General features: G+C 38.6%; 2 protein-coding genes across 2 annotated transcripts; one reads left to right on the top strand and one right to left on the bottom strand.

Moving 5' to 3' along the window:
* Window positions 1-3,580: 3,580 nt before the first annotated feature.
* Window positions 3,581-5,909, bottom strand: LOC120717034. The gene is made up of 3 exons (XM_040004830.1): window positions 5,210-5,909; window positions 5,053-5,089; window positions 3,581-4,718 (listed from the first exon to the last, which is right to left on the bottom strand). Exons 1-3 carry the CDS (start codon window positions 5,453-5,455, stop codon window positions 4,342-4,344), a joined length of 660 nt encoding a protein of 219 aa, XP_039860764.1. The 5' UTR covers window positions 5,456-5,909; the 3' UTR covers window positions 3,581-4,341.
* Window positions 5,910-14,805: 8,896 nt separating this feature from the next.
* On the top strand, window positions 14,806-21,423 carry LOC120717083 (phospholipid phosphatase 3-like). The gene is made up of 7 exons (XM_040004918.1): window positions 14,806-14,973; window positions 15,138-15,306; window positions 17,161-17,318; window positions 17,425-17,711; window positions 17,792-17,849; window positions 20,336-20,512; window positions 20,613-21,423. The coding sequence occupies exons 1-7, from the start codon at window positions 14,917-14,919 to the stop codon at window positions 20,709-20,711; spliced, it is 1,005 nt and encodes a 334-aa protein (XP_039860852.1). The 5' UTR covers window positions 14,806-14,916; the 3' UTR covers window positions 20,712-21,423.
* Window positions 21,424-21,980: the final 557 nt, after the last annotated feature.

Genomic DNA, 21,980 nt, shown 5'->3' with positions numbered 1-21,980 from the left:
ACACAACAAGAACAACGAATAAGAAGGTATCTCATAAGTGAAAGAATGAGATGCGGCAGATTTTTTTCTTGTTCACATATAAAACTGTGTGAACACTCATAAAATCATTTGGAAACAGCTTGGATACCTTAAACACACTGTGATGAACCACAGACAACCCACATTACATAGCTGCATATTGAGAGATGCAACAAACACCAATGTCTGCAAGGCACTATATGTGTGTGTGAAGTGCAGGATGTGGTTGAGTAAGGATGCAGTGAGGAGAAAATGGGGGAGGGAGTGGAGTGGAGGTTTGGGGGGGGGGAGTATCGAGATGCTGGGTCTAGTGTTCCTGACTCAGCTACTTTCACACTTTAGGGGAAAGTTTCACATCACTGAAGCAGTTTCAAGTGGAAAGAAGTAAACCATATAGATAGTCAATGAGGGTTCATTAGCCAAAAATGGCTTCTTCCATGGCAGTAGAGTGGAAAGACAGAAAAATGAAAGTGTGTGATGTGGAGTGAGAATAAAACTAAAGCACATGGACTAGTAAAGACAGGTGCAGAGACAGGTAACTAAATCACCACTAAGACAGAGACATAAGTAAGTGGAAAGACTGACCTCAGATACCTTTGAAATATTTGGGTCATTTCCTGCCACAATACACAGATAAGCATCTGTGCAGAGAGGAACAGGCTCAAACCAAGATAGTCTTTGCAAACTTGAGCTCGAAAGCAATGGTTGTACAAACATATCATGTTGCTGATGTTTATTACTTGCAGCGGTGCAATGTGTCCATTGTCTATTTATGTTAGTGCTTTATTTTACATAGTTTTCTTGGGTTTTACACCCATGTTTTACATACTATTTCAAGTCTCTGCTTTCACTACATTTCTTCAACTTCAACTACATTTCAGAAGCAAGCGTGGCACATTTTGCTTCATTCTACTAACCTGACAAATTTTCTTGTGAACATCATGAGCTTTCAAACACAGCATGTATTCAGGTCATAAAATCTGATGCATTCCTCCTCAACAGTAACAGGATGCATCAATAAAAGGCTGCTTGCACCTTAATGCTTCAGTAGTAATGATCTGTTTGACGTGATAAATGTCCACTGAAAAGGGAATAAGTAATTCCACTTATAGTAAAAGTCTTGTGTTTCATGCACATGCAAATTCACATGCACATTCACAATGCAATACGTTTCAAGGGCTGCACATTCACAGATCTGGTGGTAAGAGCCAGAGATGTGCAAACAGGGACACTGACACACATGAGTCCTGAAAAGCAGCTGCAGCCATACACAATGCAAGGTTTAAAATGAAGAAAGAAAGAAGCTTGACTAGTGTTTTGTGAATCTTCACCTCAGCGAAAGCACTTGTACAGCTCCATTTCAGACTTGTCTCTTGTAAGCAAGTAAAGGGTACGTTGCCATCATGCATCAACTGTATGTAATCTTACAGCTAATCTTGTTTAATGCATATCTTAACAGGTCAAATGTTTGAAAATAATTTTGATAGAGTACTTTTAAGTCAGCAAAATCAGATTTATTATCCTTGTTTGTTGCCAAAAATATTGTCAGTTCCGTTGTTTGGAATTTACTGTAAATTTGGGGTTTTTTTGTTCATTTTTAAGGTGAAAAAAGGTCACTTTCCCTTTCAGCTTGCAGGTACATGTTGGTATGTGTTTTCACTGGCAGGAGCTGCCATGCTTTGAGTTGTGTGTGGGTGTTGTGGCACAAGGAGTGACTGACAAAGCATATGAAATTGCACTGTTGCATATGTGTGGAGAAACCAGCACTTAATCATAAAGGTATAAGGGCAATTTGATGTGCTGCAACAGAGCTGCTATAAACTATTCAGCGTGCAAACTTTTCACGAGTTTCTATGTGCGGTGACGGTTATAGTTGGCTAAGAAAGCTGCAGAGAAGTGGTTTACTTTTCAAAATCTGTCTTTTATTTACAATGTTATTGTCCTATCTAACTTGATCTGAATTTAGATAGAACTGAAGTTTATTTGACAGGCTATTGACTATTTGACTGCACTATGAAATAAGGAAAATCACTGAGGAAACAACATGAAGTCAAAAAAGTTAAACTACGCAGCAACTTTTTCCCTTTTGTTTTCAGATTTTGCTCAAAGATAAACAAATAAAAATTTATTTGAAGTAAAGACATTTGTTCTAGAGTAAAAAAAGAGAAGAAAACTATAAAACTACCACAACAACCTGGGACATGTATTACAAACCAAGTTTATCATACCAAAGATTTCTCAGCTGCTAGCACACTAAGTATATGTGGGTGCATATAGCAGAACTCACCAAGGACGGAAACTCCCAAAAAACAGTAATTGTTATAGAAGAAAGAGAGATTAAACAACTTTATGGCCTTTTGCCCTAAGCTTTACAGTTTGTAGAAACACATTACGAGGAGGTTTCTTAACAGAAAGTTTGCAACGCCGCATTTGCCCGCTTGTAGTCCATGAAAGACAGAGCAGGAGTCAAAGAGTTGGCCAATCAGGTTCACCAGGGTTTTTGACTGGTTGCAGGAAGCTGTACCAAAGGTGGAACACCTGCCACTACCTAGTCACCTATTAAGGGTGCAATGCTGGTAAGTGGTGACTTCTCGTGTCCAAAGACACTACTGCAGATGTGCTATAAGTGAACCAAGATTTTTTGAACTTAGCTATACACATTACAGCAGTGTAACAGCACCAAACAAGCCTTGTCCATGTTTGGAAGGCTGGCAGAAAATTGCTAAATGTTAAATAAAAAGTCAATAAAGTTATAAATGTATCTGCCTAATTTTTAAGGTACAGCTATGTACAGCTGTGTGCGCCACTGAATCGTTTAGAGGAATGAACAAAAACAACAAAGTTGCGGGCCAGGAAAAAAAAAGAAAAAAAGAGATTAAACCAGCTGGAAACAACTTCAATAAAGATAACGGGAGCTGTAGGTTCACTCGTAACCACTGGTCCCAAAAACAATGCATCACACCAAATGTGTACCTGTAAAAATAAACAACTGATTGAACTTGAAATTTCTTTATTTTTATGTTTCTTTCAGTTTTGAAAATCACTAGTTTAGAAAAGTGAGTCCATATAAGCAAAAAAAGAAAAAAAAAGAAAAACACTGTACCTACATATGCACAAAAACACATGCACTGATAGTGCATGTGTTTTTGTCATATGCAGAAAGTGTACATTCATCTTTAAAAGTAAGGATATGATTAAACTTACTTTGTTTTAGTTCGTTACATTCAGTACTTACTTTTAGACCAAAACCATCTTTTTATATATATGTACATGTACTAAAGCGTGCTTTTTGCTTTGAGCATTTGTTGGAACCATGAAAATCCTCATTCATTATGACAGCACCAGATGAAATTTTGTTTCACTTGACATCTCCATTTCACGTATATACGGGAGGTGTTTGTTTGGTGGCTTATAGGTTTTTTTTTCTTCACCACACATCATGGTAAATAAACAGGATGTGATGTGCATCCAGTTCCCGGAATGAGGTGTGTAACATTGAGGTAAAATTTGTCACAGTCGCTTTCACATTTTCTTATTTAACACCAAAAAATACTTCATGTCACCACATCCATGTTTTTAATATGGATTACAGAGAAATACATTCAACAATGGGTTCGTCCACAGGACTTAGACATCTTTTAAAAGCAAAACAATTTCTTAGGTTGAGTCTTTACACTTAATTGTAATTAATAAACAAATAAACTGAATGTTTTAGAAATTCTGGATACGTTTTGATTAACTCTGACTTTTTTTCTGCATAAGTGCACAATCTCACTCATCACTTGGTTACTCATTGCTTCCAAGAACAGATTAACAACAGAAGAACTAAATGCATCCCTGAAAGGTTTTTTTTTATTGTGGTTGCAGAAGCCTAATGACAACTTGAAATCTGTATATTGCACATCAATATCAGTGTAGTGACATCTACTGTACATTTAAAAAAAATCCTATACAAAATATAAACATTGCTATAAATAAAAGTTATAAATAAAAGCAACATAAGTACATAAATAATTCCATATCACCAAATAAATATACAGAGAAACATTTTTACATAATTACATACAATGAGGCAAGTTTCTAGTCTCTCCATATTCTCTTTGCATTATCACAAATGCAGCTTTTCTTGAGTCTCATAAGGTTCTTTCTCCTAGAACCTTTGCAAGGAAGCTCATCATAGCTGTGAAAAACGGCACCCAAGCCTGTCCGTTTTCAACTATGTGGGTTTATGAAAAAACAGACTTCTGTTCTTACTCGTTACAACCCACGTGTCTCGGGTCCATTTACTTCTAGATAACAGCAGTAGCACTCCAGCATGTGCATCTATGGGTCTATGAGGAAAATTCCAAATCCTGAGCTTTGCAGCTCCAGTTTCCAGTCTTCTAGGCCTTTCTGTACTGTCATCTGAGTGAGCATTCCCTGGTTTTTTAGTTGAGCAACAGTCCAGCATTTCCTGCTCACAGGTAGTATACCTTCTGGAAGCTCCACTTTGCAGGTAAGTTCATCACCTACTTTCACCGTGAGAACACCCGCGTTGCATATGGAAGTGCAGGTGAAATTTAGCTCAACATACATGAAGTAGGCTCCATCTTGTACTGGCGTCAGTGAATGCCGCTCTGGGTCGAAGACAAAGTTGCTTCCTACAGTTGTCCGTTTACCATATGAGATGGATTTCCATTGCATGGTGGAGTTTCCCAACTCTGCAAGAGGAGACAATTACATTTATTTTAGTTTTTGTTTACACAAGATAATATCAGATTTGGCGGTTACACTTATAGATTTGCTAAGACTTGTAACCCCATTTGTTGTAATGCAAAATAGGGTTTTTATTTTTCTCAAAAACTTAAATGTACACTTTTCATATAAACAGCAAACAGTAAAAGACTAACAATAACGTTAAACCACGAGGTCATTATTTTCTGCCTACTCTAAATCTTTTGCAAAAAAAATGTTATAACTTCCGTTTTTTCTGTAGATTCAAAAGACTTTATGTTACATGGCTTTATATATTTGGAAAATCTGTAAAAGACTTACTTGAGTTGGCGGCTTGTAAATAGGAAAATTTCTCCATCTGTTGGCAAAACAGTAAAGAATTTGTGAATCAAAATGGATAAATGTAAGAAAAGAAAAGAAAAGATATAAAGTAAAAGGTTATACAAACTTTCTGAACAAAATGATAATAATTAATTACCTTATATGCTGGGGAAGATGCGTCTCCCGTCTGCTTCTGCTGCGTCCCAACTGATGGGGGCGAACCCAAGGACTTCATGTCCGACCGCAGTTCCATCACAACCATCGCTCCTCCGACTGCAAGAGCTGTGGTTGCCACAAAGAGAAAGCTGATGGACATGACTAAAAAATTGTCCAGGCACCTTCCACGCTGAGGGCTTCTTTCCTGAAGCGCTTCAACGTCCACGTCTTTGGCTTGCTGTCCCATCAATCCGCAGTAGGGTCGCTTGAGCTTCGGTCAAAAAGTTCACACTGAGCAGCTTTTATCTTCGCAGAATAAAAGGTTTGAGCGAGCTTTGAAGTTTTATAGGTCCGGCTTTGGTTGGTTGACGACCAAAAGATAGTCCGCTCGTCCGCCGAGTCCACTGCGTGTCTTGGTTTAAATGTTTCAACTGTAAGCACCCATAGCTATTTATGTACGTGAAGTCACTTTCAGACAGGGAGGAAAAACGCGGAAGTCATGGGTTTCCCTACCGTCCCCACACATTCACACCCCCTCCTTCCCTGGTCTTACAGGAGGTGAGAAAATAGACGCGCAGATTTTCCGCAGCGCTCTTCGCAATTGCGCAAGTGCACCCTAGAGAAGTGCGGTGGAAAACGAAAGGGACAGAAGAGACGATACCTTCAACTGCACTACATTCCGAAACAGTCAAACATAGCTAACTTTTACACTTTGAACAAAGCAGTTGGCAAAAGTGGCACAATGGAGATAATGATCGCATGAAAAAAGCGAATATGGACGCGACTGTCTTGGGCCTTATGGGAGAATTTTTTTTCTTTCATTTTTTTTTTATGTCGGTGTGTGTTTGGGGTTTGTGGGTGATTGGACAGTGTAGGGCATTTGTATGTATAATAATAAAGAGAGAGAGAGAGAGAGAGAGAGCGAAAGAGAGAGCACGAGAGAGAGGGGAAGAGAGTACTAGGAGCAGTTTTACCAGGAGCATGTCAAATGACAGTGTGACTGGTTGCACAAAAAAATAACCAGGAATATCCCTTCTTGCGTTTGAGAAAGAGAGAGAGCGAGAGAGTTTTATCTGCTAGGAGCAACTACAAGCAGTTTCACCAGAGGCATGTGAAATGAGATTGACTTTAGCTTGAAAAAAAAAAACAGCTAGGGATATCCCTTTGTTTTGTGTGTGCGTGCGTGTGTGTGCGTGTGTGTGTGTGTGAGAGAGAGAGAGAGAGAGAGAGAGGGAGAGAGAGGGAGCCCAAGAAAGAGAAAGACCGCAAGAGGTTCAGCTATTAAGAGGAGCTGGATGGTGGAATCTATTAATACTGCAAAAACTATTTTCCCTTTTCAGCTAGTCAAACTTTAGTCCTAACAGGTACAGTTCAATGCTTTGATAATAGAAGTATGGGAATTCCCCACCATATCTGTATAAGAGAGGGGAAAGGCACGAACAGTTGAAGAGTGACACTAAAAGGATTACATAGTGAGAGTGACTTTCTCAAAAAAAAAAAAAAAAAAGCAATGCTTTTATTTAAGAAAGGAACTTCTGTCTTACACAAAGTCAAAATATAACTGGCCAATATTATTATCTTTATTCTATTATTATTATTTTATTTCATTGTCTTTCTAAATATTTTACATGCCATGTAATAGCTTGGTCTTCTATTCATTAGCATATTAGTTTCACCATCACAGTCACCACTTGCTTCACCATCAAAGAACGTTTAGAAACCCAAAACCATGCCGCAAAACCATGAATTCTATCAGAGTGGCATGGCTATCTGGCTTTCTGAATTCAAAATGTGATGTTTACATATGCATTAACTTACTTACAGGATGCTTCAGTTTTTCAACATGTTTGACATGTCTGTCTTCCAGTTTATGCAGTTGTTATAAAAACTAACCATTAACACAAAAGTGAAGTTATTAGCTATAGAAGTAGCTAATAACTTGTGACTGACATTTCAAGTTGAAACAAACAGAACATGCTTGTGCTGCTTTCTGCACAGACGTGACATTTACAATGAGATGTTAAATATAAACTTATCAATTAATCACTTTTTTGTCCTTTCCTTACCTCACGAGTGCCTCATTTCACTGATCCTCTTGCAATAGAGTCTACGCCGACATCGCTATCCACACACATTTGAGAAAGGGCTTTCTGCTATCTGTATACTACATAAACACTTTATTCGCATTCATATAAATAGTCATGCTGATGTTAGATGTTGGTCCAGACTAAAATATATCAACAACTATTTGATAATTTACAGTGAAATTTTCTGCTGGATAGTGCAGCATAAAAAAAGCTGCAAGACAGGGAAGTCAAGGTAGCAATAAACCAGTAATAAAAACACATGGACAGCCATTTGTTTATGTTTCTATTTATTTATTATCACCTGTGTAAAAGTGACTTACACATTTTTAAAAAACTTGTAAAAAAAACTAGTAATAATTAAATGCAGATATTAATACATGCGGGGGGGGGGGGGGGGGGGTTACTGTAAATGAACTAACTGGACTGATCACAGGCATTACAGTCTATTGTGTAATTGATGGTGAATAACTAGTGAAGACTCTTCCTCTAGCATCAGGTGATGATCTGTAGAGTCAGCATAGTGTATATTGGGATTTATGGTAATGGCACTCTAATACTATTTTTGGATCATGTTAAGGGAATGTTTGTGGCTGTTCCTGAACAAGAAGTCATGGGTAAAAGGAAGTGGCTACCACTTAGAAAACAAACACAGTGCAAATTCTGGCACTAATGTATACAAAAAAATATTTAAATATATATATAGCTTTATCATAGAAACCAAAAAGATGGTGTATTGTTCACACAGAGGGTAATGTTTGTGCTGTATTTTGTTCTTTTTAGATCGCGTGAATTCAAAAGAGGTTATGGGTTAGTAAGAATAACATTTAAAAACATTATTGCTCTGCTGTCGTGTACTTACAAACTTATTTTGAATACAATAAAACACATTTATGTGCCTGTGCGTCATGTTTAGTTCCTGTGTTTGTTTCTTCATCTCTGACATCATTGCTTAGCCTTTTAGTGCTGTTAAGTAGAAAACTAGTGAACAACTTGTGGTAGAGAAATATTGCCACTTTTTATTTATTTGAATGATTTTTAAGTTCCAATACTTCTACTTTTATGTCTCCTAATAGGGCCCTGATTTACAAAATATTTTGTTGGCTACAGACAAGTTTAAAACAGAGCATGGAACTCAATCGTTTATATTGAGTCTATAGTGATTACAAATTTTCAACTCCCAATTTTTCTTTTACATATTTTGTATGCACTGTACAAAACTCACTGTGATTTGCTCAATAAATTTGCATACCTACAGTTGAGCTGTTCATTCCATGTATGTATACAAATGATAGCAGCTCAAACATCCACTTATTATTAATCAGTTTGTAAACGCTCAAAAAAGTGGGGCGACTGAAGACTGGAAAACTGTTGCTAGGTCTGATGACCCACGATGTCAGTTGCAACATTTGGGTGGTATGGTCAAAATTTGCTGAAAGCACCATAAAAACTTGGATCGAGCTTCCTTTGCATCAAAAATTTTGGGCTGGTGGTGTTGTTGGTTGTGCAGGGGATTGCTTACTGGCACACTTTGGGCTCTTTAATAACTACTGAGAATTGCTTAAATTCCACCTGAGTATTGTTGCTGACCATATGTCTTCCCTCATGATCACACTTTACCCATCTTGTGATTGCTCCTTCCAGCAGGGTAAAGGGCCCTGTCTCAAAGCTCAGGTCATCTCAAAGTGAATATTCCAATATGATAGTAAGTTCACTGTAATTGCTTCCACACTATGATGGATGTGCGGCGGACAAATCTGAAGCAGCTGTGTGATGCTATTGTGTCAATCATCTTGTTAAATGTATGCCAGATAGAAGTAAGGATGTTCTGAAAGCCACAGTTTATCTGCTATATTTTGTAGATAAACTGTGTCTGCGGGCTATTAATTCTCCAAAATGTAGGCTCAGGGTTAGAGTAGGCACTTTCACCTCACAGGGGTGAACCATTCCAGTACAGACCTGACAGGGCCACTGTCACTATTTACGTTGACTGACTACAGGTTAGTTCTGCCAAAACTTTCAGCTCAGTTTCTCTCAAATTAGATTTTCAGCTGAACTGTCTCAAAGTTTTTCTTAGTTTCTTCTCTGTTGAGATTTTGGGGGATTTTTTCGAAAGTTTAAGTGATGTCCAAAAACCTTTATTGCTGCATTCATGCAAAGCCCAATAAAAATGTTTTTTACATTATAATACACAGGTAAGTTTTACATCTTCAATTGCTTTTTGTTTAGTAACATTAGATAATGTCATGGCCTTTGTGACGCTGCCTAACCTTAAACTTTGGGGAAGACAAAAACAAAAAAGTACTTAATTAAAATATCATGAGGAATGACAACTGAGAAGCGTGACACGGTAATGGGAAAAATGTGGGGATTCTTGCTGTGTGGGTGACCGAGATGAGGAAGTCAGTCTGAAACAGAGAAAATAAGAAATTTAGCATTACGAGCATTTGTAGAAGGTCATATGATCCACCAGGGCAAACCCATGTCTTCTGTTCCTCAATGAAACTAACCACAAATATTCAAATAAGCAAACTATTAAAAATAAGGCAGCACAGACAAATTCCTCAAGAGTTTCCCAGCTGTTTTGAAAAAGATTGAGCTTGTTAAAAACGAACAGCATCTGTGTGTGTGTGTGTGTGTGTGTGTGTGTGTGTGTGTGTGGTATTTAGTTTATCTGAATTTATGATCTACATCTGTTCACCTTGCGTGTTGTTTTAAAAGATTTCAGAGACCTTTGTTACGAGGAAGTTGCATAGAGGCCTTGTAATGTATGAGAATAAAATCATTTTACAAAATGACGCTCCAGCTTCCTTACGGAAAGTGACGAAATGTCGGAGGAAGGTAAAAGAGGAACTATGTCACTGTTAAATGCCTCAGATAAAGTAAACAACTGCTAAACGTACAACCTTGCACAAATACACACCCACACACATTTCGTCCTGGATTTTCTGTGGTCAGGATTACATGCGGCCCCACTTCACCTAATTGACCAAAAAAACAAACAAACGTTATGATGTGCTGGGTTTTCTCAAAGGGAAGTAGCTCTCTGTGTTTTCACTTCACAGTCAGGATCATGCTATCTTTCTATCTTCCTCCATGTATGAAAACAAAAACAAAAATGGCTAAACCCCAGGATAATTGCTAGAGCATCCACTGATAGGGGTTTTGCTGCCACCTACTGCTGACAACTGTTTATCTTGAATGTTGTGCTGCAGTTTCACTTAACAAAATAAGTCAATCACCAATTTCTTAATTTACTCTTAATTTAAAAAAGAAAAGAATATTTTTTATACATTGTAACACTACTTGTGAGGATAAAACGACTCGTAAAGTTGTTGCGTTTTATTTCCTTCTACTGTGAGCAAGCTTTTGTTTTCCATGTCCCACGTAATGAAAATAAATGCAACATATTAAAAAATCAAGCTTATCACACCAGGTCATCTAAAAAATGTCAATTTATAAGTACATTTAAAGTGTATGAAAACTGGAAAAAGGTACAGCAAAATGTAAAGTCTTTAATTGTACTCGTCTCTTGTAAGACGAGGCAAAAATAGTTTTTTTTTATAAATATATCTTTGGTGCCTTTTTGGTTATTCCCCTCCTTGGTTCATTCAGGAGTCAACCACCACAAAGTTTCTAAAAGAAAACATACAACTGGGACTTTTTGTTTCTGTCATTGTAAATAGGGTCACTTTTTGTTGTGCTGATATTTTTCAGTGTACACGTTGGTTTGCTTACTTTTAGGAAAGTGGTGCTGCTGATGTCGATACACAAAAACAAAGGCATAAATGAACAAAATGTCACGAGTTCGAAAATGTTGAGAAATGAAACAAACCAACGGAGGCCCAGGAGAGTGCAATCAAACAATGAGTTTATTAAAACACACGCAGGAGGAGAAGTATACAGCATCACATCAGCACACCATCTCCTGCTAAAAATACATTTGGCAGTAAAAGGTACATCTTAGATGGCTAAAAACAGACACAGAAGTTCTTTTTTCTATAACATCTTCCATACATGGCAATAAATTTCAAGTCTAGATGGTCTCTAAGGGCTTGTCCTTTTCTTAACTGGTCTTCTGTCATCTGTTACTAAGTAAACTGAAATGCAGTTAGAAGCTAAATGAATTTCGGGCCTTTGGCCTGGCAGGCTTCTGGATTATATGTGTGTTGTAAGCGTGTATGCTGTCTATCCTTCTATGCTCCAAGTCACCTACACAATAGATTGTGAAGACATAACGCTCCACAAAGCTTAAAACCTTCTTTAATAGACTGAGCATCAACACTAAATGAGCACAAACATGCAATGTGTGTAAAATAATCATAGCTGCACCTGTAATAAAAAGGTTAAGGTGATGGCCATAGCTTTAATAAACATCTTTAATGGCTGTAGGATATATTATTAATCCAATGTTAATAATGCAGGTTATATTCTAGCAGTAAAATAATTTCTGTATCTCCACATTCCCTCTTTTGACATTTTGAAAGAAATCAGTGGCATTATGGACATCGGAACAACCGTTCCGGGGTCCACAGCCCTTGTTATTACCTTTACCAACAATGCTCTGGCACAAGGAATGAGACAAAAACCACAGGTGACCAGTATCCCTAAAAATGTAGCAATTGAAAGCATAACCGACATAGCCAAACCCTTCCATTGGCCAAACACGGATGACATCCAGCTCTCCAGCGGGTTGTCGATACCTGAGTGCTCACGGATGGTTTTAGACAGAGTTTTCAGGCCCTCCAGAGCTCAGGTTACCGAGCCATCTGGAGCAGTATTATTGGGGATAAAGGTGCAGCACGTGTCTCCAAACATGGCACAGACGCCCCCTTTCTCCGCCAACAACATGTCAAGGGCCATTCGATTTTGCACTCCCATCAACGAGGTTGGACCCAATTGTTCTGCGAACCCTTCCATGGCGTCCCTGGTAAGGTTAGAGAGTCTCAGCACATTGTAATGAACATAGTTAATGCGATCAACATTCTTATTAGGCGTTACCCAGATGAATATACTTTCAAATCCTGAAGCTACTTGGTCTGCTAGTTTATACTCGTTCGGAACTCCCCTGGGCACCCCTATGGAGTCAATCCAGGTAGGAGAGTTCAGTCTGGGGTCGTACACATGGGTACCCTGGGTCCCTCTTTTTTGCCAAAATGTGTCTTTTACGTTTGGCTGTTAAAGTACGTGTGTTGCGTTGTGGAATGGCTTTTACCTGGTTTCCAATGAGTATGAGTGGAGCTCCCAGCCGCACCATAGCACATGTCCCTCCACTTCCCAGAGGAACACGGACCAAAAGGGTTTTCTGCCCACAATAATAATATAACCCACTTCTTGCCCATGTTCCAATCACTGTGTTTGGGTCACTTACATTGTTTGTGGTTCTTCCCGTGAGTGTGACAGCACACCAGCTTGGGTCAATTTCTCCCAGTATATAGCATTGCTGGTAGATAGACTGTGCTCCCTTTTGTCATATAGACTGTATCCAGTATAGACGTTATCAGCTGTTTCCAGTCTTCATGCCTAGCTTAAGCTAAAATAACTGGTTGCTGGCTCTGTAGTTTCACGTTGCATGGAACTGCATGTTCCAGTTACCACAGTTCTTTCACACATTGGCATCAAACCACTGTGGGTATTTTCCAAAAGCTGAACTTTACTATTATTTGTCACTGACACAAGAACCACATCTTTATAAAGTACTTACTTGTAATGTTTTAAATTGGTTTTCAGTCATCGTTCTCCAAACTTTCTGAAGGTCTTTCTAAGTTTTTCTTTGGACATTGGTTACTTTTTCACTCATTTATAGTTCAGGCACAAACCTGACCATTTTTAAAGGAATGCTTTTTGTTTTGTTTCTTTAGCCGCTTAACACAGGCCCACAGTATAAAATATAAACTTAATATTGTTGTGTACAACAGGGTATTGAATTAGGGTGTTATTAGGGTAGTTATTAGGATAGTATTAGGGACATATTAGGAAGAACAAAATATATATTATTGATCATTTTTGAGGATAAGTGCAAAAAGTCAAAATACTATTTTGAGGGGAAAAAAAGTCCAAATATGGAGATTACAGCTGTTTCAAGGCAAACTGTCACGGCTGCTGTAGCCTCTACAAAATGCCATGTGTAGATGAGTTAGTGAGATCATACTTCAGAATTGGTTTTAGTTACAAGGAAATTATTAGCATAGCAAAGACCTGACACGGGAACTGAAAGTTCCATCTGGCCCTTCAGTTGAGCCATTCTGTTCACTAGAAGCCTCAAAAATTTGACCTCAGTGGAAGGGTGAATGTCAAGAAGCTACGTTCAAGGAAAGGAAACAGGAAGAAAAGAATAGGGTATGCCAAATTTCACAAAAACCACAGTGAATGAGTCAAATAGAGCTATTAATCCAAATTTGAAATTTATGGCTGAAATCATCCACAATATGTATGGAAGAGATCTGGAGAACCTGGAGGGCCAAAATTAATTAAATATATACATCATGAAATAATTAACTAAGTGTGTTGTTAATGAATAAAAATCTGTAACAAGCAATTAATTAAATATCAGTAAATTTAATTTAAATATTTAATAAACTGTTTGTTTATTACAAATGCAAAATAATTAATTGCACATTTATTTAATAATGTGTTAATTTATTTCTTTTGGGCACTCGTGTCCCTCAATAGAAGAAAGATAATGCCAATGCTAGAAAAGCATAGCTGGAAAGAAAAAATTATGATGACTCACTGTTAGTCGTGGACTGCTCTCCTCATAACCTGGAACTCAACATCCTTGAAGCAGTGGGATCATCTTGACAGAGAAAAGAGTATACCAGCATCCAAAAGAAGAGCTCAAGAAGGCTTGCCTGAGAGTTTAAGCTGTATTGGAAAAGAAAAGGAAAGAAAAGAAAAGAAAAGAAAAGAAAAGAAAAGAAAAGAAAAGAAAAGAAAAGAAAAGAAAAAAAATTCAGTCTTGTTAAGATTGTATGAACTCAAAATACTGTTAACATCTTTTTCTCCACTTGTTACTTCTACCACCATCTTGTAGAATTCGCCTATAGATTTCAGTTGAGGATTATTCTTACTTATGATATATTTGAACGGGTCAATAAACCACGATTTAAAAAAAAACACGATGTGTTTTTCAAACAACTATGTAAAAATTACATTTAAAAAGTACTAAAGTAATCAGACTCAAAAAGTAAAATATGTCCAGATCAATGGCAAATATTTGTATTTTTTTTTAACTGTGGGCTAAATTACTTAAAAATACTTCGAATCTCAGTGTTTTTTAAAGTGATAAGAAGTTTTATTTAGTCTACTTTTGATTTCTTCCCAATCCCCCATCACCTGCATTTTTGTAGGCGATAAGTCATACAGTAGTAGTGATGGAGAAATATCTTCCAGACTGCATCCATGCAATAACCACCGTCACACCGTGACGCATATCTGATGTGCTGCCTCTAATTAGGACTTGCGGATTTTTCCCTCCCTGTTTTCCCTAATGTTCGATGAGCTGACAGGAAGAGAGAGGGAGAGAGTGAGAGATTTTATCAACTAGTTTCGCAAACTACGCATATCTTTAAGCTGACGGAGGCACTTCAGCGAGTCTGAACGAGCCCTGCAGACTGACACCAACATGAGTAAAACATTTCTCCACTTTGACAGCGAAGAAACACGTCACCACGCGCTCCAGGTAGCATATTAAATACTCCGGGAACTTTTGGATTTACTTTCACTCTCCCTGGAGATCTGCACATGAGTAGCCAAAGGGCGCTCCCAAGTTTCTGATGCCAGTAAGATCTACAACCGACCTACAATTCGCAGCTAATCGTCATGTTGGATACGTTTGCCCCGCAGAGCGCCGGTGTGCCCGTCTCCAGCGCGGACCTCCAGCTTAAACTGACGGAAAACAAGAGCGGCCTGGGGATGGAGAACGGCACTGGGAAGAAACTCATAGAGATAACTGGACCGGCTTTATCCAAAAGAAAACTTCTGGTCGGCTTAGACCTGCTCTGCCTCTTTCTTGGTAAGAAGGCCTAGCTAATTGGATTTGTCAGTGTTTAACATAACACTATATTGCTTATTGAGGGGTCTGCATTGCCTTGTACAAGGCCATGTATTCCGCAGCATAACATACTTCAACATTTAACCCTGTGTTATAAGCTGATACAGCCCTGTGTTCATTGTGTTACTGGACTTCCGTGCAGTTTTTTTTTTTTCATTAATTACAACTACACTGGTGCCAGTGTGCATTAGTACAAACTACACTAACCGATATGCTGAATGGGTCTCTGTATTTTTTTTAACTGTAGGCTACAACGTAAGAAACTTGTTTTCTCGTGAATGTTTTTATAGCTGAAATCTGCATTCGATTCAGCAGTGAGTTGATAGACTTCAATCAGCTAATAACATTCTGTTGAAAAGGGTTTGTGGATGTTTTTGCACAATTCTGTTAAATTCTTCCAAATAATTCAAGAAATATGGGTATTATCAAAGCGAGTCATTTGTTGTTTGTTTAAATCCATATGTTCTCCTACAGTCTCGAGTCATTGAGGAATTTGTTCATCAGCGACAAAATCCCGTGCACTTGTTATTGCTTTCAATAAGATCACGTCGCCCATATTAAGTGCTGTTCCACTTTGTTTTCATCCCTTTCGGTCAAGAAATCAGTGGGTATTTAGGGTACTTATAAACGTGATGATCGCGCTTAGAGTCTTCAAAAAAAAAAGCAGCAAATATAAAAAGGTGAAAAAAGGAGGAAACCAGAAAAGTAAAAGAGACAGAAAGTTCGTTTTCGCCCCTTTCATCTACATGCCACCCCTCTTTTTCTGCTGGCTCTTCAGCTCTTTGTGCCAGCTGGTTTGTGCATTGCCCAGGGAATTGTGCAGTTTCCATGACAACATACAGTTCTCAGGGTAGAGTCAGGCCAGGGGGAATTCAATAAATAATGTACGATCCATGACTATCACATGTGTGTGTACACATACATGATCACGACTCTACTTGTTGACCCTAGCTCATAGTGGTATTGGTGGTGGGAGAGGGGTTATGTAATGCTGGCTGACTGGAGCAAGCTGGACAGAGAAGTAGCCTGTATTAACAACAGATTGGATCTGTGCAGAAGGGTGGAGGCCCTGCGAGAAGTCTCTGTTTCTCTCTTTCTTTGTCTGTTTTGATGTCTGTTCCCCACCCTTGTCTTTTCTGTGTGTGCGTGCAGGCATGCAAACAGGAGGCAGAGAAGGAGAGAGGACATGAGAGACAAACAGAGACAGTGTGAGGCTGGTTCTGGCTCGGGTCTATTGGCGCTTTTACGCTTTGTTTTGTTGGGAAGAGCTCAACTGGAGTCACAAACAACCCCCCCTTTCTCTCCTCATCAACAGAAATGCATACACTTAGACACAAATACACACATGCGCAGCCAAACTGGGTCTTTTACTGAGCGCTGCCTTGCTCCGCTCTTCCACTCTCAGTGGATTCAGCTTTTATTCAGTAAGGAAACTGGAGCTTTCGGCTGTTCTCTGAGTTTCTTTGGTCCCAGTGGAGGAGTGTTACGACCCCGACATTCCTAATGGTTGTTCTCCAAAGAAAAAGTTGGATTTCCTTTTTTCTGTAACCGTCTTACTTTCCCAAACTTTTTTCCTTTCTCAAAATCCCTATTCATCTGTCTTCTATGTAGCTTTAAATTTATGTTTTGATTATATTATTTTTGTCTATCATTAACAATGTCTCTTCTTGGTTAACCTGAGATGAGAACTTACTCCTCTTTTCTCCTCCCATGTATCACTTTCAAAGAATACTTTCACCCAGAGGGAAACTGGGGATTTAAAATACTTAATTTTGGTCTAATTCTATTTTTCTCCCTTTTCTTCCTCCCACTCAGCTTCCATCCCTTTATTTGCATGTGAGCTAAAGGCACTGAGTCCTTACAGAAGAGGCTTCATTTGTGGGGATCCCAGCATCACGTATCCTTACCTGCACAGAGAAGCCATACCAGATGAATTACTCATCACAGGTGGCATCATCATCACCGGCCTCACTGTGAGTATTCATCATCTTCATCATTCCTGTCGTATCAGTCACCCCATTGTCATTTATTGTACAACAACATGTAATCTTGCGATTCTCACGTTGCATCTGAATCTAGATCGCCCTCGGCGAGTGTTATCGGGTGCGTTTCCACGGTGTCAGCTCGAAGGCCTTTGTGAGGAACGTATACGTTTCGTGCCTGTACAAGGAGCTGGGGTGCTTCCTGTTTGGATGTTCTGTTGGCCAATCACTGACCAACATGGCCAAGCTCAGCGTGGGACGGCTGCGACCGCACTTCCTGTCAGTGTGCGGCATTACCTATGCATCACTCAACTGCACACCTGGGACCTACATTGAAACAGTGACTTGTCGCCAGCCTGACCACCAGTTAGAGGAGGAAGCCAGGTGTGTGTCTGCATTCATGAATTTGTGCTTTTAATGTCGTATTGAAATTTGCAATTCTAAATACTTCTCCACTTTTTCAGGAAGTCCTTTTTCTCGGGCCATGCTTCTTTTGCAATGTTCACAATGCTCTATTTAGCTGTGAGTATCTCTATTTATTAGTCGCTTTTTCCAAAATGTTTCTCTTCCTCTATCTCTCTCTCTTTTTCTCTCCCACACACCACACATTCATACTGGCAAAGAAAATTGACTGTCTCTCCAATTTCCAATTACCATCACTCTGTAAAATGCTGAGAGAGAATGAATGAAACAGGGACTCATCCCCAGTCCAGTTAGCATCAAAGAGCGAGAGAATAAGAGATGAGGGACTGGAGGGAGATACGGCACAAACAGAGACTGCTTTGTTCTGCTTTGGGAGGAGTGTGACCTCGTCTCACTGTGCTGCTCTATTGTACAAGAGTGTGTGTGTGTGTGTGTGTGTGTGTGTGCGTGTGTGTGCGTGTGTGTGTGAATATGTGAATATGTGTACTCATTTTTATGCAGACGTAAATGCTGCATCAGCAGAAATTCAAGTATTTTTTACAGCTAACAAGCTCAGCGTAAAGAAAATATAACATGATTGTTCATGATTGATCTTAAATGTTCTATAGTGTCCTATAGAACTTTACATATTTATATTACATGCAAAGAGAGCGTATTTCACTATTAACCTTTGGTGGGAAGATTTGGACCCGGCTTAGACAAAATCTGAGTCAACAAACTGTAAAGTTTTCAGCTTACAACAGCATTTTAAGGAGGGTTTACCCGCTTTAAAGTGAAACAGATGCACAGGAATCACTTTTACTGCTGTTGCTGCTGTTATATAAAACAGTGTTTCACAGCTTTCAGTGACTAAAGCACAGAGGGGTCATTGCGACATCTATTATTTCAGGAGCACACATCTGGATCTTTAGCTACCCGACTTTGTTCTCTCACAGTGTCACTAGCACCACTTTATTTTAAGAGGGAAATTATTATTCATAATTTAAAAAAAAAAACTTTTTTAAACTTAGGAACTCACTGCCTAATTCATAAGTGGAACTGAAGGCACAGTTGTGCACATTCAGTCTTTTCTTTGTCCTGACTTTGTCTTTTTTTGACTTTCTATGGTACCTTTTTTGGTGGGAGTGGGGGGTTGATAATTTAATGTGATTTTCATGCATCTCTCTGAGCAAATGAACACTAGGGTGCCAAAAGTGGAAGCCACTTTGTTAGATGACAATGAGAGCCGACTCACAACAGTCTCTCGACATAATATCGGGTGTTTTATGATGTGAGTGCCGCGGTGGCTGTGACACACCTGTGACAGTAGATCAGGAATAATTTCAGAATAATTTTTGCTGCTCGTGTGTCCATAAAACAACAGTTAACTGTTAATTTACCATTAAACAATAACAAGATTATTTGCCTCCTGCTGTATTGAAAGTTATCGTGAAAGCTTTAACAGTGCACTAGTGAAAAAGAGGGGAGATGGATAAAAAGTCAAGTTAAAATGGATATAAAGTGCTTTAAGAGAGTAAATCCCAGCCATGTTCCCAAGAAGGGGCACAAGTATCACAGGTGGTATTTCTTTAGTATCTAAGTTTCCAGCTAACAGAGCTCAACTAAATCAAAAAAATGAAATAACCATTAAATTAAAGAACTGCACCCATACAAGTCTGAACAGTAAACTTAAGTAAGACTAAGCAGTAGAGAAAAAGATGAATGCATAAATGATTAAAGCTGGTGAGGAAACCTACACAGAAGTACATCATTAGCTCGTTGACACTGTTAACTAATAGTAAACCAAATGCTGCCTAAGCATAACGGATAAACACTTTAAATAGCTAGTTAATCTTATGAATAAAATTATTACTCATTATTTAGCTAAAATATGGCTAACAGTTAAATTGTTCATCAAGAGTTCAAACACAAATGCTAGCAAAATATTATAGATAAAATTTTGAACTTGGTCACCAAGACTCAAGAAAGTAATGCATACAAAGGTAGTAGTTGATGAATGCTTACATTATAAATATATATATTTATGAATATCTATGAATAGTCTTTTGCCATGTTTCTGCCATTTCGGGATTTCTTTCTAATATTGCAGGGTCTTTACCCTTTATGTACGATATAAAGCACTTTGAGGTATTGTGGACTGGAGCTATATAAATAAAACTGAATTGAATTGAATTAACTATCCATAACTGATAAGTCCAGAAACAGGTGTTGAGTACTCTCAAAGATGCTTCAGATTCTATAACCGCCTATAACCTTCATATGCAATGTTTAATCATTTGTAGTATCAAAATTAAATATATTTGTCATTACCACACCACTCACATTTATGAAACCTCTCTCACAAAAAAACAAAAACAAATCTTAACCCATCTCAGAAACCACTTATCCAATCACCATCCACCATAGCCCTTACCTTCTGGTGGAAGCTGTAATTCCCTGACCGTCAACACAAAGAGAGAACTTTTGTTCCCCCTCCCCACTGTAATCCGTAGCTTTAGCCACAATTATCTCTTCACTTGTAAACGTCTTGTATCTGTAATGTATTGCTCAGCGCATTTAATATTGTTTTTGTTTCTGTGATATAGTTTTACCTGCAGGCACGGCTGACGTGGCGTGGAGCTCGGCTGCTGAGACCCATGCTGCAGTTTTTCTTGATTATGCTGGCAATCTACACAGGCCTGACCCGTATCTCAGACTACAGGCACCACCCGTCTGATGTATTAACAGGCTACATACAGGGAGCTCTCACTGCCTACTGGGTGGTCAGTATAACTTGCCTGCTTGTCTTTGTGCATCAATGCGTGTCCACATGTCAAAGTCTGCTTAATCCTCAAGTTGGGCATGTGTTTATATTTCTCCCAGGCCTTCCACATCTCGGCTATGTTTAAAAGCTCCAGTTCAGATCTCTCTCCGACCGAGACCCCTGACAGCCCCCTGTCACCCCACCATACTGTTTGCTAAACCTCATTCCCACTTACCGCTGCATCTGCCTGCATCCACCTGCATCCACCTGCTGCCTGAAGACTGATTTGGACAGACAAGAGATCTGAAGAATGCAAGACCATTTCCTGTGAAATCAAACTACAAACCTCAGTATTTTGACAGAGTGAGGGGAGAAAAGGAAAGCAGACCTTATGAAATACTGTCAAAGCAAGCAGTCAACATTTTGTCCTTGAAACTGACATTAGCTTCACATGTAACACTTACCTGTGAGATGAGACTACAAACAAGACTGAACGCAGAACCACTATCACTCCACATATCACTTGTAAATATATAGTTTTTTTTTACAATTCAAAAACTGTAAAAAAAAAAAAGCACTTTTTTATGTCCATGATAGTGTTAATAATTAGCACTCTACAATGACTTAGTATGTAGCATGTAAAATATTTCATACAAAAGTTAATTATTTTGTGTAGTTTATTTATCCACCCACTGAATGTTGTTGAAGGAAAGCACAAATAGCAAAAAAGCAATTCATTTAAAAGGTTTGCATCGGGTGATTTCATTGGATGCATCCGTCCATCTCTGTGTTATGTAAGTGAGAGGACTCCTAACAGGATCTTTGTTTATGGAAGAGGATGGATGCCACTAGTTCTCAGACTTTATGAAGTTATGCATGCTTGTAGATAACAGATCATTAAAAATAAAAGTTTTTTTTTAGTTGTTTAAATTTCATTGTAATGTATGTAATTAAATGGTTTGACCACTTGGGGGCACTACTGCAAGCGTGTAAAACAGCTTCCGCATGTTTACATAAGCAGACAGAGAACATGTCATCTCTCATTTGGACTAAAGCGTCTCTGTCCACCTGAGAATTCCAACATTTTTTTTCTCTTTTCGCTTTGATTTGGTCTCCCCAGACTCCACGGGTAAGTTTCTAATTTTTCAGAAAGTCACTAACTTTGTCTTCCTGCTGTTTGGTGCTGGCCAGGTGGCGCGGGGTAGATTTATCAAAGCTTGCCTAAAACAGCAGCCTGCTGCGACTGAAACAAGATTAAAGAGAACCCGGATCAAAACAGTAGAGTTATTAGCTGTAAAAATCAAAACAACGAGCCAAAGATGTTCAATTAGCACTGTGCAAATGAGCTGGAAAGTGGGCGATAATTCTCTGCTGTTTTGTCATAACAAGCAACACTTTACATTACGCTGTGTCATTTGATCTGTTTCGGGCTAATCCAGAAATATTGATTAGTGGAGCTTTAAGCAGATAGCACAAGAAAGCAAACA

The sequence above is a fragment of the Simochromis diagramma genome, unplaced genomic scaffold (assembly GCF_900408965.1).
Source record: "Simochromis diagramma unplaced genomic scaffold, fSimDia1.1 OVJJ01000487.1, whole genome shotgun sequence".
Taxonomy (NCBI): domain Eukaryota; kingdom Metazoa; phylum Chordata; class Actinopteri; order Cichliformes; family Cichlidae; genus Simochromis; species Simochromis diagramma.
The sequence above is the reverse complement of the archived record's forward strand: the minus strand, read 5'-3'. Positions and strand labels throughout refer to the sequence as shown.